The sequence below is a fragment of the Astyanax mexicanus genome, chromosome 21 (genome assembly GCF_023375975.1).
Source record: "Astyanax mexicanus isolate ESR-SI-001 chromosome 21, AstMex3_surface, whole genome shotgun sequence".
Taxonomy (NCBI): Eukaryota; Metazoa; Chordata; class Actinopteri; order Characiformes; family Acestrorhamphidae; genus Astyanax; species Astyanax mexicanus.
In genome coordinates, this window is record NC_064428.1 from 12820514 (window position 1) to 12834834 (window position 14321).

At 35.0% G+C, this 14321-nt stretch overlaps 1 protein-coding gene across 1 annotated transcript; it reads left to right on the forward strand.

Moving 5' to 3' along the window:
* Positions 1-539: 539 nt before the first annotated feature.
* Positions 540-8347, forward strand: LOC103038508 (zinc finger protein 665). Its single transcript, XM_049470060.1, has 4 exons — positions 540-641; positions 2287-3353; positions 5882-6662; positions 8099-8347. The coding sequence occupies exons 2-3, from the start codon at positions 2355-2357 to the stop codon at positions 6647-6649; spliced, it is 1767 nt and encodes a 588-aa protein (XP_049326017.1). The 5' UTR covers positions 540-641; positions 2287-2354; the 3' UTR covers positions 6650-6662; positions 8099-8347.
* The last annotated feature ends 5974 nt before the right edge of the window (positions 8348-14321 follow it).

Here is a 14321-nt window from a genome sequence, read left to right on the forward strand (position 1 = left end):
CAAACTGGAATGAGTGCCAGTTTAATCATTATAATGTTTTTGATAGTCTTTGCAGTGACTGCACTTGAGGATACTTTCAAAGTTCTTACAATTCTTCTGAACTTAAAAAAAGTAATTTTTCTTTACTTATGAGTAGCTCTTCCTTTTAATAATCTGGATTAGAACATTACTCAAATATTTACTATTCACTGTATACCTGTAACGCTACCTCTTCACTACTTTACAACTGATGCTCTCAAACACATTAAGAGACAAGAAATTCAATTAATTAACTCTTGAGTTAACTGAAAACCTGAATTCCAGGTGACTTAATCAAGAGGAGCTACTTTGAAGAATATCAAATATAAAACATATTCTGGTGTGTTTGACACTTTTTTTTGTTTACTTAATAATTCCATGTGTTTTTCTTCATAGTTTGAATGAGTTTAGTATTAATCTACAATGCAGAACATTTTAAATTAATGAAAAAAACACTGAATTTAAGGTGGATTTGCAGAACCTTCTACAGTCCTATTGAGGGCGCTAGTAATGTGCCGTCACTTCTCCAGCGCTTTGAAACAGAGAAGAAGATGATCCATCCCTTTGATCTTCTGCTCAGGCCGTGCTGTTGGAGGAGGAGCAGCAGGAACAGGACAGTGACGGTAACGAGATGTTTAGGATTGTTTACGTTGAGTAACGATGTTGTTTATGTAATGTAGGTGTGCTATACAGTGTGCTTATGCATGTAAAGCTAACTGTGCTAATATGCTAGTAGTATTAGTAGCTGTAGGAATTATTAAAGGTTTATATAAACATACAGCTCTGGAAAAAATGAAGAGAGCACTTCAGTTTCTGAATCAGTTTCTCTGATTTTGCTATTTATAGGTTTATGTTTGAGTAAAATGAACATTGTTGTTTTATTCTATAAACTACAGACAACATTTCTCCCAAATTCCAAATAAAAATATAGTCATTTAGAGCATTTATTTGCAGAAAATTAGAAATGGCTGAAATAACAAAAAAAGATGCAGAGCTTTCAGACCTCAAATGATGCAAAAAAAACAAGTTCATATTCATAAAGTTTTAGGAGTTCAGAAATCAATATTTGCTGGAATAACCCTGTTTTTTTAATCACAGTTTTTATGCATCCTGGCATCATGTTCTCCTCCACCAGTCTTACACACTGCTTTTGTACAACTTTATGCCTTTACTCCTGGTGCAAAAATTCAAGCAGTTCAGTTTGGTTTGATGGTTTGTGATCAGTTATCTTCCTCTTGATTATATTCCAGAGGTTTTCAATTTGGTAAAAAAAAAAAAAAAAAACATTTTAAAATACAAATTTCTATGGCAGGAATAAGGCTATTATAAATATAACATAACATATGGGCTTTTCTCACTAAACAAAGAGCATGGGCAATATCAAATTTTGTAGAAATCACTGTATTATATTATATTATCCATATTTTAATATATTGTTTGATAAGTCTATAATGTAATTATCTTTTATGCTTAAGTGAAAAGTGACCTTACTTATTATTATACTTCATAATGACAACTATAATGACAGTAATAACATTATTATTATTATTATTATTATTATTATTAACAAAGTTATAACAATATTAATTTCGCCTCTACTTATACAACTTACGGGGGAAAAAGACAAATAAAGATAGCTATGAACGCCATTGATAAATGTTGAAATGATCGCCACCAAAAAAAAGGTCACACACTCTAATATTTGGTTGGACCGCTTTTAGTTGGACTGCACACCCCTAACTGAGATATTAAAAATACAAGAATTTTATCAGATTTGTAACAGAAGTCAATGATCCAGAATTTCATTATACTAATAATAATGCACTCCAAATATCTCCATATATATCCAGAATTCAAGTAAAATAAATGATACTGGACAGATATAATCTGTCTGTAGTAGATATATAATGGGAAATGAGAACAGTGTGAATTTTTATTTTGCTGAAAACGGTAAAAAAGTAGTACCCTGATGATTTCATGGTATAATATCATTTCACGATATTCAAAAATGTGGGTGATATCATTGCGTACAATACGATATGGCACACCATTGATCTAGATATATAACAGTGTTTTTCTTGAATCAGAAGCAATCATGTTAAAAAATTTACTGAAAAATATCATGAGCTATATGACAATATGTCATATATTTCATAAGCACACTGTATATATTTATTAATTGCCCACTTATTGCAACTCATCAAATACTGTTGCTAATGATGCAGAAGCAATGCTAGCCTGTAAACTATTATTTTTCTCCTTTTACAGGAATGAATGACTTCCTGCTGAAAACCATCCTGTGCTCATAGTGTCTTCTAAACATCTGAAACATCTGGATGTTCTGCAAGAAGATCAAGATGATGAAATCACCAGAAATCAAATGTGAGAATTTGGAATCTGAAATAACCCCCAGTCCTCATAGTAACACAGACTCTCACAGACAGACAAATGAAGATACAGGCCAGGAGAAAACTCAGCATTGCTCAGACTGTGGGGAAAGTTTTATAGACCTAGAAACTCTGAAAGCACACGAGCTCATCCACGCTGAAGAGAGACCATATCCGTGTTTAGAGTGTGGCAAAAGATTCAGCGTGGAGAGTAATCTCAAAACACACCAGCGCATTCACACTGGAGAGAAACCGTATCACTGCTCAGAGTGTGGAAAGAGTTTTAATCAACAAACAACCCTCCAACGACACCAGCGCGTTCACACTGGAGAGAAACCGTACCAATGCCCAGAGTGCGGGAAGCGATTCAGTATTGAGGGTAATCTAATAACACACCAGCGCATTCACACTGGAGTGAAACCGTACGAATGCTTGGACTGCGGGAAAAGATATACTGTTAAAAACAATCTCAAAACACACATGCTCATTCACACTGGAGAGAAACCGTATCAATGCTCAGAGTGTGGGAAGAGCTTTCGAGACAAAGGTACTTACAAAACGCATCAACGCATTCACACCGGCGAAAAACCATATCGCTGCTCAGAATGCGGCAAGACTTTCAGTCTACACCATTATCTCAAAACCCACCAGCGCATTCACACTGGAGAGAAACCGTATCAGTGCTCGCAGTGCGGAAAGAGCTTCACTGATCACAGTTACATCCTAGTGCACCAGCGCATGCACACTGGAGAGAAACCGTATCACTGTTCAGACTGTGGGAAGAGTTTCAGCGATAATCATAATCTCAGAGTGCACCAGCGCGTTCACACTGGAGAGAAACCGTATCACTGCTCGGGCTGTGAGAGGAGTTTCAGGCATATAAATTCTTTAAAAATACACCAGTGTACTAACAAAGAGATGAAGGATGGCACGACTAGATCAAGCAATTGATGTGTGCAATTTGTGTAATATACAGCTCTGGACAACTCTGCTGGTGCCAGGTTCGCAAACGGTTCTTTGCGTTGCCACCAAAAAATCACAGGTTCTCCGCCAGAAAAGCCGGTTCTGTTCTGACCGCAAAATCTTGCTGTTCTGGAACCTGCGAACCTGTGACGCGAGCGGCCAAAGGGCGGGGCGTTAAAGCGTCTCCAGGGCAAAGTTGTTTACACACCTCACCTTCATTCACAGCTAAGAGCAGCAGCCCCCCGGCGTCTGTTGACGCCCACATCCACATATTTAGTGAGTGACTCCTTAAAGTAGTGGAAACACGGGTCGGTTCTTAAAATGTTCGCAGGAATAAAATATTGACTGAAATACGTACCCTTTTTAAAAATGCTACACTACAAATGTTACACATGTCAGTGAAAGACAAATAATATGGCGAATTCCATACATTCTGATATTTAACATATTCAATAAAAGTTTCAAAAAAAAATTCTGAAACAAATTTTGTTTCTTTCCATTTTACTTGCTAAGGTTCCTTATAATGATGGGATAGACTGGACTACATTACCCTGCTGCAAAAAACTGCCTGGTCAGGTCAGCCTGGCCTTGCTTGATCATGCTGGTTGACCAGCATTGGTAGAATCATCAAACAGATTGACTAGAAAAACCAAGCACCACCAACCTGCTCAACCAGCATTGGCAAAATTAAATGTAGCAAATACCACACAGTACTATGGTACTATACTATACTGGTCAAGAGCTGGTCAATAATGTTTTTGCCTGAAATTTGGCCAATTCTGACCTTCCAAAACCATCTACTTCCAAAAGATGTACTGATTTTTTTTAGTTTAGGAACAGTTCAACTGTGCAGGGATGTGGTTTGGCAGAAAACCGGTGGGATTAAAAATGAACATGATCTCCAAACCCAGTACAGCCCAGATGAGGGCGCCAATGAAATGTACCTTCACTTCTCCATTTCTCTGAAATACAGAAGAAGATGCCTCTCTGATCAGCTGTCCAGGCCGTGCTGTTGGAAGAGCAGAAACAGGACAGTGACGGTAGGGAGATGTTTAACATCGTTTAACACTGAATCCAGTAGAGATCGGATGTGCATAAGAGGTTTTAGAGAAGTAAGGTTGAGAGAAAACCTGACGTTTATTTCAGTAGGGCTATCATCATGGCAGCAAATCAGTGCATATAAAAATGTGCACGGCAAGAATATAGAGGCACATACAGCTCTGGAATTAATGTTTCTGAATCAGTTTCTCTGATTTTGCTATTTACAGGTATATGTTTGAGTAAAATGAACATACATATAAATATAAACTATTTTATAAACAAACATTTATTTGCAGAAAATTAGAAATGGCTGAAATAACAAAAAAGAGACAGAGCTTTTAGATAATATCAATGAAGTTTTAAGAATTTAGAAGTCAATATTTGGTGGAATAACCCTGTTTTTTAATCACAGTTTTCATGCATCTTACCATGTTCTCCTCCACCAATCTTACACACTGCTTTTGGATAACTTTATGCTGCTTTACTCCTGGTGCAAAAATTCAAGCAGTTCAGTTTGGTTGGATGGCTTGTGATCATCCATCTCCCTCTTGATTATATTCCAGTTTTCAATTTATTAAAAACTCTTAATTGTTCCAGAGCTGTTTATCTCTGTTCCAGAACAAGGTTCTGTTGGTAGCTATTTTCAGATTACCTGATTTTTGATTAATGTGAAATTGTGAAAACTAAATTATCTAAGATCTATAAACTCAAACCTATTGGATTTACATATTAATCTAAATTTAGGTTAGATATGGACATTTTTAATGAATACATTTAATTTTTTTATCTGAAAATTCACGTTATTTTAAAATGCATTTTCAACAGAAAACATACCAATAAAACACAATAAAAATAGTTAAAACTCTAATTTATAAATTACATCATTGACTATTGCAAGTTGATCAAAATTTGTATTAAAATGACAATACATTTGTCATCTTTTGATCCTACTTAGTGTGCAGGAGCATCACAGTATCATACAGCATACCTATACAGCATCAGCAGTATGGGTATAACTGATTACAATGCTGGTGAATCTGGTATCTACTGTAACTGTAGATTAACCCTTATTTATAAACAGAAACTCAAAAAAAGTCACAATTCCTGCAAACATTTTAGAAACCAATCCGTGTTAAGTAAAGGGAGACTCCACGCATGTAGATCATAATGGCCAAATGTAGTAGAGTGGTTTAGTGCACTCAATCACTAAACTGCAGTGTGAAACCAAATCTAACTGCAGCAGATGTTCAGTTTTACAGTGTAATAAACACATCAACGTTGTTCTGGGCTTTGGTTTGAACTTTCAGGTATGAAAATGGCCCTAATGACTCTAGGTTTCTTTCACTTTTTCACTTGTTTTTTTAAATAATATTGGTCTTTGTCTTTTTGTTTCTAGTGCCTGCTTTCCTCTGATGGTCACATTTCTCACCATAGACGCTTCTTAGACTGCCAAAATCAGGATCAAATAATCCATTTTATCCAGCACCCAACAAACCTCCTCTGGTGTATCTTACAAACAAATGCAGAACATTTCCAGGAGAGAAAGAACTCACCTCTGTTCACAATGTGGCAAGAGTTTTACTCAAATGGGTCATCTGAAAACACACCAGCGTATTCACACAGGAGAGAAGCCCTACTGCTGCCCAGAGTGCGGAAACCGATTTAACCACCAGAGTTCTTTCCAGAGACACTTACGCATTCACACTGGAGAGAAACCGTACAACTGCTCAGAGTGCGGGAAAAACTTTAATCAGCTGATTACTCTCCAACAACACCAGCTCATTCACACTGGAGAGAAGCCCTACCAGTGCTCAGAGTGCGGCAAGTGTTTTAACCAACCCAGCACTCTCCGACAACATCAGCGCATTCACACTGGGGAGAAACCGTATCAGTGTTTGGAGTGTGGGTTGAGTTTTACTAATCAAAGTAACTTTCATCACCACCAGCGCATTCACACCGGAGAAAAACCCTACTACTGTTCAGACTGTGGAAAGAACTTTAACCAACAGAGCACTCTCCAGCAACACCAGCGCATCCACAAAGGAGAGAGGCCATATCTCTGCACCGAGTGCGGAAAAAGTTTTACAAATCAGAGTCATCTCCGCCAACACCAGCTCGTTCACACAGGAGAGAAGCCGTATCCCTGCTCAGAGTGTGGGAGAAGCTTCAGTAGATTGAGTCATGTCCAACGACACCAGTGTGTTCACAGAGAAAAGTGCACTGAGACTGGGATGGGATGATAACCCATGAAATGTGAGTCTTCATATTTGCTTTTTAACCCTTTAGTATTAGTAACACCATCACTAATTTTGAGTTTACACTGTATGACAAGTTTTGGAACCCTCCTTTAATTTTACAACATAAAACATCACATAAAATTTAAAAAGGTACCATGAATAATCATTTAAGCAGAAAATGATTGGAAAATCAGGTAATCCTTAACAGGTAATCTCCAAACAAAAAAAATAATACTGCTGGGAACCTTGTCTTTGGTTCACCACCCATTCCTGAGACATGTGAGTGGCTGATTTAAACAAACAAACACATACCATAGCATCAGGTAAATTACACCCATAAAATATGTTACTCTCAATCACTCTAACGTCGGATGAAAATCACCCATAGATGGGAGGATGGAATCAACCATAACATTAATGTCATCAATGAGAATTGCCCAGAAGCTCCCCAAATTCCCATGCAACTTAAAAGCAAAGCATCTCTCAAAAGCAAAAAGCATAGCATCTCTCAAAAGCAAAGCCACGAAAGGTTGGGTAACAAAACTGGTGAAATATTACACTTGCTGGATCTCTATGAAGGGGATTTCCCAGATGAGAAAGTAGGCAGGTCTGGTGGCGAATTTGACAACATGGAGGACATATTCTGCTGTGTTAGTCATATTTCTAAAGATCAGAAAGGAGTGGATAGGGAGAAATAAGATTTGGACTGATTTCTGTGGGATAAAAATGTAACATGCCGGGTTCATACACTTTTTAACCCATAAGTTTCCATGATTTTTTCATGATGTTCACAACCATAAGATTTTTAATCACTGCAGATATGGAAAATAAAATTAAAAATTAACTAAAACCATAATCAAAATGTATTATAGTAAACATAAAATGAATCTGATAAAAATGTCGACACACAATCTTTAATAATAAAATGTGTGTCAGATCCTGAGAGCTCCATTGTTTAGACTTAAATTACTGAACTAACTCTGAACTCTGATCTGATGTATTTGTTGGCTCTAAATAGATTTTCTCTGCCAATAACTTTATGGCTATTGTATTTTCCCAAAACTTATTTTCAAATTCCATGATTTTTTCAGGTTTTCATGACCGTACAAACCATGAACATGTAAAAATATAAGCACAGGTAAAGATAACTGTTGGAATCAGACTACTGGTGATGAAAAAAAGAATGGAATGATGGAATTTGTTTCTACTAGTTTTCCTACAGTCATTGATCTGCAGTCCTGAAGTTACTGTAATATGCTTTCCTTTATGGATGTGGCAGGGGACAGCCAGAAAACATACTACTTGGTTTTTGGTCTGCTATGTTCATTTTCTGACTAAATCCAAGCTTTTCACAGGCACTAACACCACCTAAAGTGAGTTATTTACCCAGAAGTCCAGCCTACCCATAGGTTCAGACACATTCTAATTACTTTTCTTTTTTTTCTTTTACAGAAATGAATGACTTCCTGTGGAAAGACTTCCTATGCTCATTGTGTCCATTTTCCTTTTCACCTCAAATTTACTTTCAGCAACATCTGGAGAAACCACCAAAAGGATAAAGATAAAGATAAAATGTGAGAATATGGCCTTCAAAAAAATGCGCCCCAAACACAAATATGGAGGCTAATACTGACTGTCTGATATCATGAACACACAGAAATTTTAAAAGTATTTCAAGACAATAAATGGTATATTGGTGTACGTGCATGTAGTTGTTATTGTGTAGTAATCCCTTTTATTGTTGTTTCTGATAAAAGAGGAGTTCAGTCAGTAGCTGTGCACATTACTTACATAGTAATAGAGGAGGGACTGCCACTTAAAATTATGGGTACGGTTCAGGTGGTTTTAAAATCCATGCACCTCTTTTCTCTACTGCTCATTCTTTGTGTTTAATTTTATACTATGCAAACGAAAATAAGATGGCAGACATGCGGGCAAAACACAAAATGACCAAACACTTAATATAACTGATTATTATTTAAAAAAAAACATATCCTTGCAATGAAAGAAATGATAAAGTTTTATTTTGTATCACAGTTTTAAATATTTTGTGGAAAATATATATACACAACAGTAACTTACCAAAACTGACTAAAAAGCTTTATAATAAATAGTTAATCAAATACAATAATGGACAGCATTTAAGACAAAATACAAATATTTTCACATTTTCATATATTCACATATTTTCACATATTTTCATATTTTTACATTTCATTTTTTTGTATTCATTTAAATGGATTATTAATATGCCTTAAAATGTTTAATTCTATTAAAATCAGCTAAACAAAAAAGATGATTTTGTTTAGGTCTCAACTTTTGATGTACTACATTTATTTTATTAAAATTAAGTCACACTACTTGATGGCATTCCAGGTAAACATTTAGATAGTTTTGTACTATTTCAATACATTAAAAAAACACTGCAAAGACAACTGGTTTAGTTCACAAGTGCTTTATTGTCCAAAGTCAATACCAGTTTAGAACAATGAATTATAAGGTATTTTGCAATTTTTCAATGACTATGCTGACCACTGACCACAAGCTGGACAATACTGTATTTAGGACTTACTTACTAAGATAAAAATACAAAGAAGTGATAAACTTTCAAGGTGATTAAATGGAATAAAACGTTGATATTCCATGATTTTTTGAGGGACTTTTATTGTGAAGAATAGCACTTCCACCCAGCCCAACATGCTGTCAAACTGCAGCAAAACAGTGTTGAAGACCTCTGCAGAGCAGATGGTGGCGCTAATTTCTATAACTTCTTCTGCAGCTGCAGTATTATGGAGTTGCCGAAATGTTTGCATTGATCAGCATTGTTTTTTAGAGTAGGAGATCAAGGAGCTGGATATGGTAGGTAACTTTTTAACACATATTTATGCAACGTTATATGTGAATATAGCTGTGTAACATTTAACTAGAAGATGCTCATATACAGAGAGACTAATAAAACATCTTCTGAGCTGTCTGCTCATTTTTAAGTGTTCCTTTGTAAGTTAGATGGACTCCAGAGTATACAGAATGATATATGTAAGTGTATATACTGCATTATACTTAGATAACTAGTTAAGTCTGTACTGATGCCTATATTATATAGTGAAGAATATGAAACCCTAGTTAGATACCAGCTTGTTTTGTTTTGTAAAGAGGGTGTGACTAGGACTGAGAGAGGAAGCTTTCCAAGCATAAAAAGCAGCAAAACTCAAAATAAAAGCCAAATTCTGGTAGTTTTATAGATAGATATAGTGGTGAGAGTTCACAGCTGTACACCAAGTCTCAGCTGGTTAGGTTAGAGCTGCCCTTGGCTTGGAGCTCATTTAGCTAAGGTAGTTAGCATTAAGGCTAATGGCATAAACAGTAAAACATACAATTATAACATGATGAATAATCATATACTCACCACATGATGGTACCACCCACACTGAGGTTTAGTATATATATACATAACAAGCTGTGTTTGGGAATTTGGGTGATTTAGAAGGCTCTAGCTAGCTAATTTAGCGGTTAGCATGCTTACCAGCTAGATAGGTAACTTGGTTTACCACAAACTGTGGATAAAATTAGATTAATAATCGCTACCCTACACTGTAACTAGTGTTTTAGGCTACATTTTAGCCAATATAAATCTGTTTAAGTACCTAATGCTGTCTAACTAATCTAGGTTAGTTTACTAACTTCTTTTTTAGCTCCTGTCAGCTGAGGAGAACTAAGTTGTTGATTAGCATGATGGCTAACTGACTGATTTTAGCTATATTAGAATTATTATTAATAATAATAATAACTATAACACCGCGGTCACGCCATCTGCACTTAGAAAACGCTCGGTCGCGCTATCCACACCGAAAACTGGAGTGCGCGTCTAAACCGTGTTTTACTGTAGCAGCGTGCACAGCGCACCCGGAGGAGCGGAGACTGGCGCTTCTCGTGCAGAGACTTAAAATGGAACAGAAACGAGTTTTACACCTAAATAAACATGATTTAACGAGGTCTAATCCACAAATATACACCAGAAAGACCACTTCTTATCTGTAGAACAGTGTAACGTTTTGAAAAGGTTTGGAGTGTTATTAAATAAGCAAATCAAATTGTTATAAAATCACAGCCCTAAATTCTTAAAGATCTTATTCTCATGTATCCCAGATATATGTTTGAAGTGATATTACTGTATCATTTTTGAGTAATTGAATACCAAAACTATCTATTCGGTTTTGTATAAAAGGGATTTTGGAGTGCTATAAAACCAAAAAAATCTAATTCTTCTTAAATCAGAACATGAAATCCTTAAATAATACCTTCCATACTATTAATGTCATGCATGTATACTGATTGTACAGTATCATTTTGGAGTAAATGAATACCAAACTTAGGAAAAATGTATATTCGGTTGTGCATAAACCAGATTTCGGTGTCCTATAAAACCTTCAAATCAAATTGTTATCCAATGAAACCAAGAAAGTCTTGAAGAAAACATTCCATGCTATTAATGACATGAGTAACAAGTGATATTACTGTATCATTTTGGATTAATTGGATACCAAACTTGGAAAAATGTATATTCGGTTGTGCATAAACCACATTTCAGAGTCCTATAAAACCAGCAAATCAAATTGTTATCCAATGGCACTAACAAAGTCTTGAAGAACACATTCTATACTATTATTGACATGAGTATCAAGTGACATTACTGTATCATTTTGGAGTAATTGGATACCAAACTTAGGAAAAATTTTTATTCGATTGTGCAAAAACCTGATTTCAGAGTCCTATAAAACCAGCAAATCAAATTGTTATCCAATGGCACTGACAAAGTCTTGAAGAACACATTCTATACTATTATTGACATGAGTATCAAGTGATTTTACTGTATCATTTTGAAATAATTGGATACCAAACTTGGAAAAATGTCTATTTGGTTGTGCATAAACCAGATTTCGGAGTCCCATTAAACCAGCAAATCAAATTGTTATCCAATGGCACTAACAAAGTCTTGAAGAACACATGCTATACTATTTTTGACATGAGTATCAAGTGATTTTACTGTATCATTTTGGAGTAATTGGATACCAAACTTGGAAAAAATGTCTATTCGGTTGTGCATAAACCACATTTCAGAGTCCTATAAAACCAGCAAATCAAATTGTTATCCAATGACACTAACAAAGTCTTGAAGAACACATTCTATACTATTATTGACATGAGTATCAAGTGATTTTACTGTATCATTTTGAAATAATTGGATACCAAACTTGGAAAAATGTCTATTCGGTTGTGCATAAACCACATTTCAGAGTCCCATAAAACCAGCACATCAAATTGTTATCCAATGGCACTAACAAAGTCTTGAAGAACACATGCTACACTATTATTGACATGAGTATCAAGTGATTTTACTGTATCATTTTGGAGTAATTGGATACCAAACTTGGAAAAAATGTCTATTCGGTTGTGCATAAACCAGATTTCGGAGTCCCATAAAACCAGCAAATCAAATTGTTATCCAATGGCACTAACAAAGTCTTGAAGAACACATGCTATACTATTTTTGACATGAGTATCAAGTGATTTTACTGTATCATTTTGGAGTAATTGGATACCAAACTTGGAAAAAATGTCTATTCGGTTGTGCATAAACCAGATTTCGGAGTCCCATAAAACCAGCAAATCAAATTGTTATCCAATGGCACTAACAAAGTCTTGAAGAAGAAATGCTACACTATTATTGACATGAGTATCAAGTGATTTTACTGTATCATTTTGGAGTAATTGGACACCAAACTTGGAAAAAATGTCTATTTGGTTGTGCATAAACCACATTTCAGAGTCATAGAAAACCAGCAAATCAAATTGTTATCCAATGGCACTAACAAAGTCTTGAAGAACACATGCTATACTATTATTGACATGAGTATCAAGTGATTTTACAGTATCATTTTGGAGTAATTGGATACCAAACTTGGAAGAAATGTCTATTCGGTTGTGCATAAACCACATTTCAGAGTCCTATAAAACCAGCAAATCAAATTGTTATCCAATGACACTTACAAAGTCTTGAAGAACACATTCTATACTATTATTGACATGAGTATCAAGTGATTTTACTCTATCATTTTGAAATAATTGGATACCAAACTTGGAAAAATGTCTATTCGGTTGTGCATAAACCAGATTTCGGAGTCCCATAAAACCAGCAAATCAAATTGTTATCCAATGGCACTAACAAAGTCTTGAAGAACACATGCTACACTATTATTGACATGAGTATCAAGTGATTTTACTGTATCATTTTGAAATAATTGGATACCAAACTTAGAAAAAATGTCTTTTCAGTTGTGTATAAACCAGATTTTAAGGTCGCATAAAACCAGCAAATCAAATTGTTATCCAATGCCACCAAGACAGTCTTGAAAAACACATTCTATATTATTAATAACATAAGTATCAAGTGATTTTACTTTACCATTTTGGAGTAATTAATTATCAAACATACGAAAAATGTTGATTCACTTCTGTATAAACCAGATTTCAGAGTCCTACAAACCATTAAATCAAATTGTTATCCAATGCCACTGATAAAGTCTTGAAAAGCACATTCTATACTATTATTGACATGAGTATCAAGTGATTTTACTCTATCATTTTGAAATAATTGGATACCAAACTTGGAAAAAATGTCTATTCGGTTGTGCATAAACCACATTTCAGAGTCCTATAAAACCAGCAAGTCAAATTGTTATCCAATGGCACTAACAAAGTCCTGAAGAACACATTCTATACTATTATTTTCATGAGTATCAAGTGATTTTACTGTATCAATTTGGAGTAATTGGATACCAAACTTGGAAAAAATGTCTATTCGGTTGTGCATAAACCACATTTCAGAGTCCTATAAAACCAGCAAATCAAATTGTTATCCAATGACACTAACAAAGTCTTGAAGAACACATGCTATACTATTATTGACAAGAGTATCAAGTGATTTTACTGTATCATTTTGGAGTAATTGGATACCAAACTTAGGAAAAATGTATATTCGGTTGTGCATAAACCACATTTCAGAGTCCTATAAAACCAGCAAATCAAATTGTTATCCAATGACACTAACAAAGTCTTGAAGAACACATGCTATACTATTATTGACAAGAGTATCAAGTGATTTTACTGTATCATTTTGGAGTAATTGGATACCAAACTTAGGAAAAATGTATATTCGGTTGTGCAAAAACCTGATTTCGGAGTCCTATAAAACCAGCAAATCAAATTGTTATCCAATGACACTAACAAAGTCTTGAAGAACACATGCTATACTATTATTGACAAGAGTATCAAGTGATTTTACTGTATCATTTTGGAGTAATTGGATACCAAACTTAGGAAAAATGTATATTCGGTTGTGCAAAAACCTGATTTCGGAGTCCTATAAAACCAGCAAATCAAATTGTTATCCAATGTCACTAATAAAGTCTTGAAAAGCACATTTCATACTATTATTGACATGAGTAACAAATGATATTACTGTATCATTTTAGATTAATTGGATACCAAACTTGGAAAAATGTCTATTCGGTTGTGCATAAACCACATTTCAGAGTCCTATAAAACCAGCAAATCAAATTGTTATCCAATGGCACTAACAAAGTCTTGAAGAACACATTCCATACCATTAGTGACA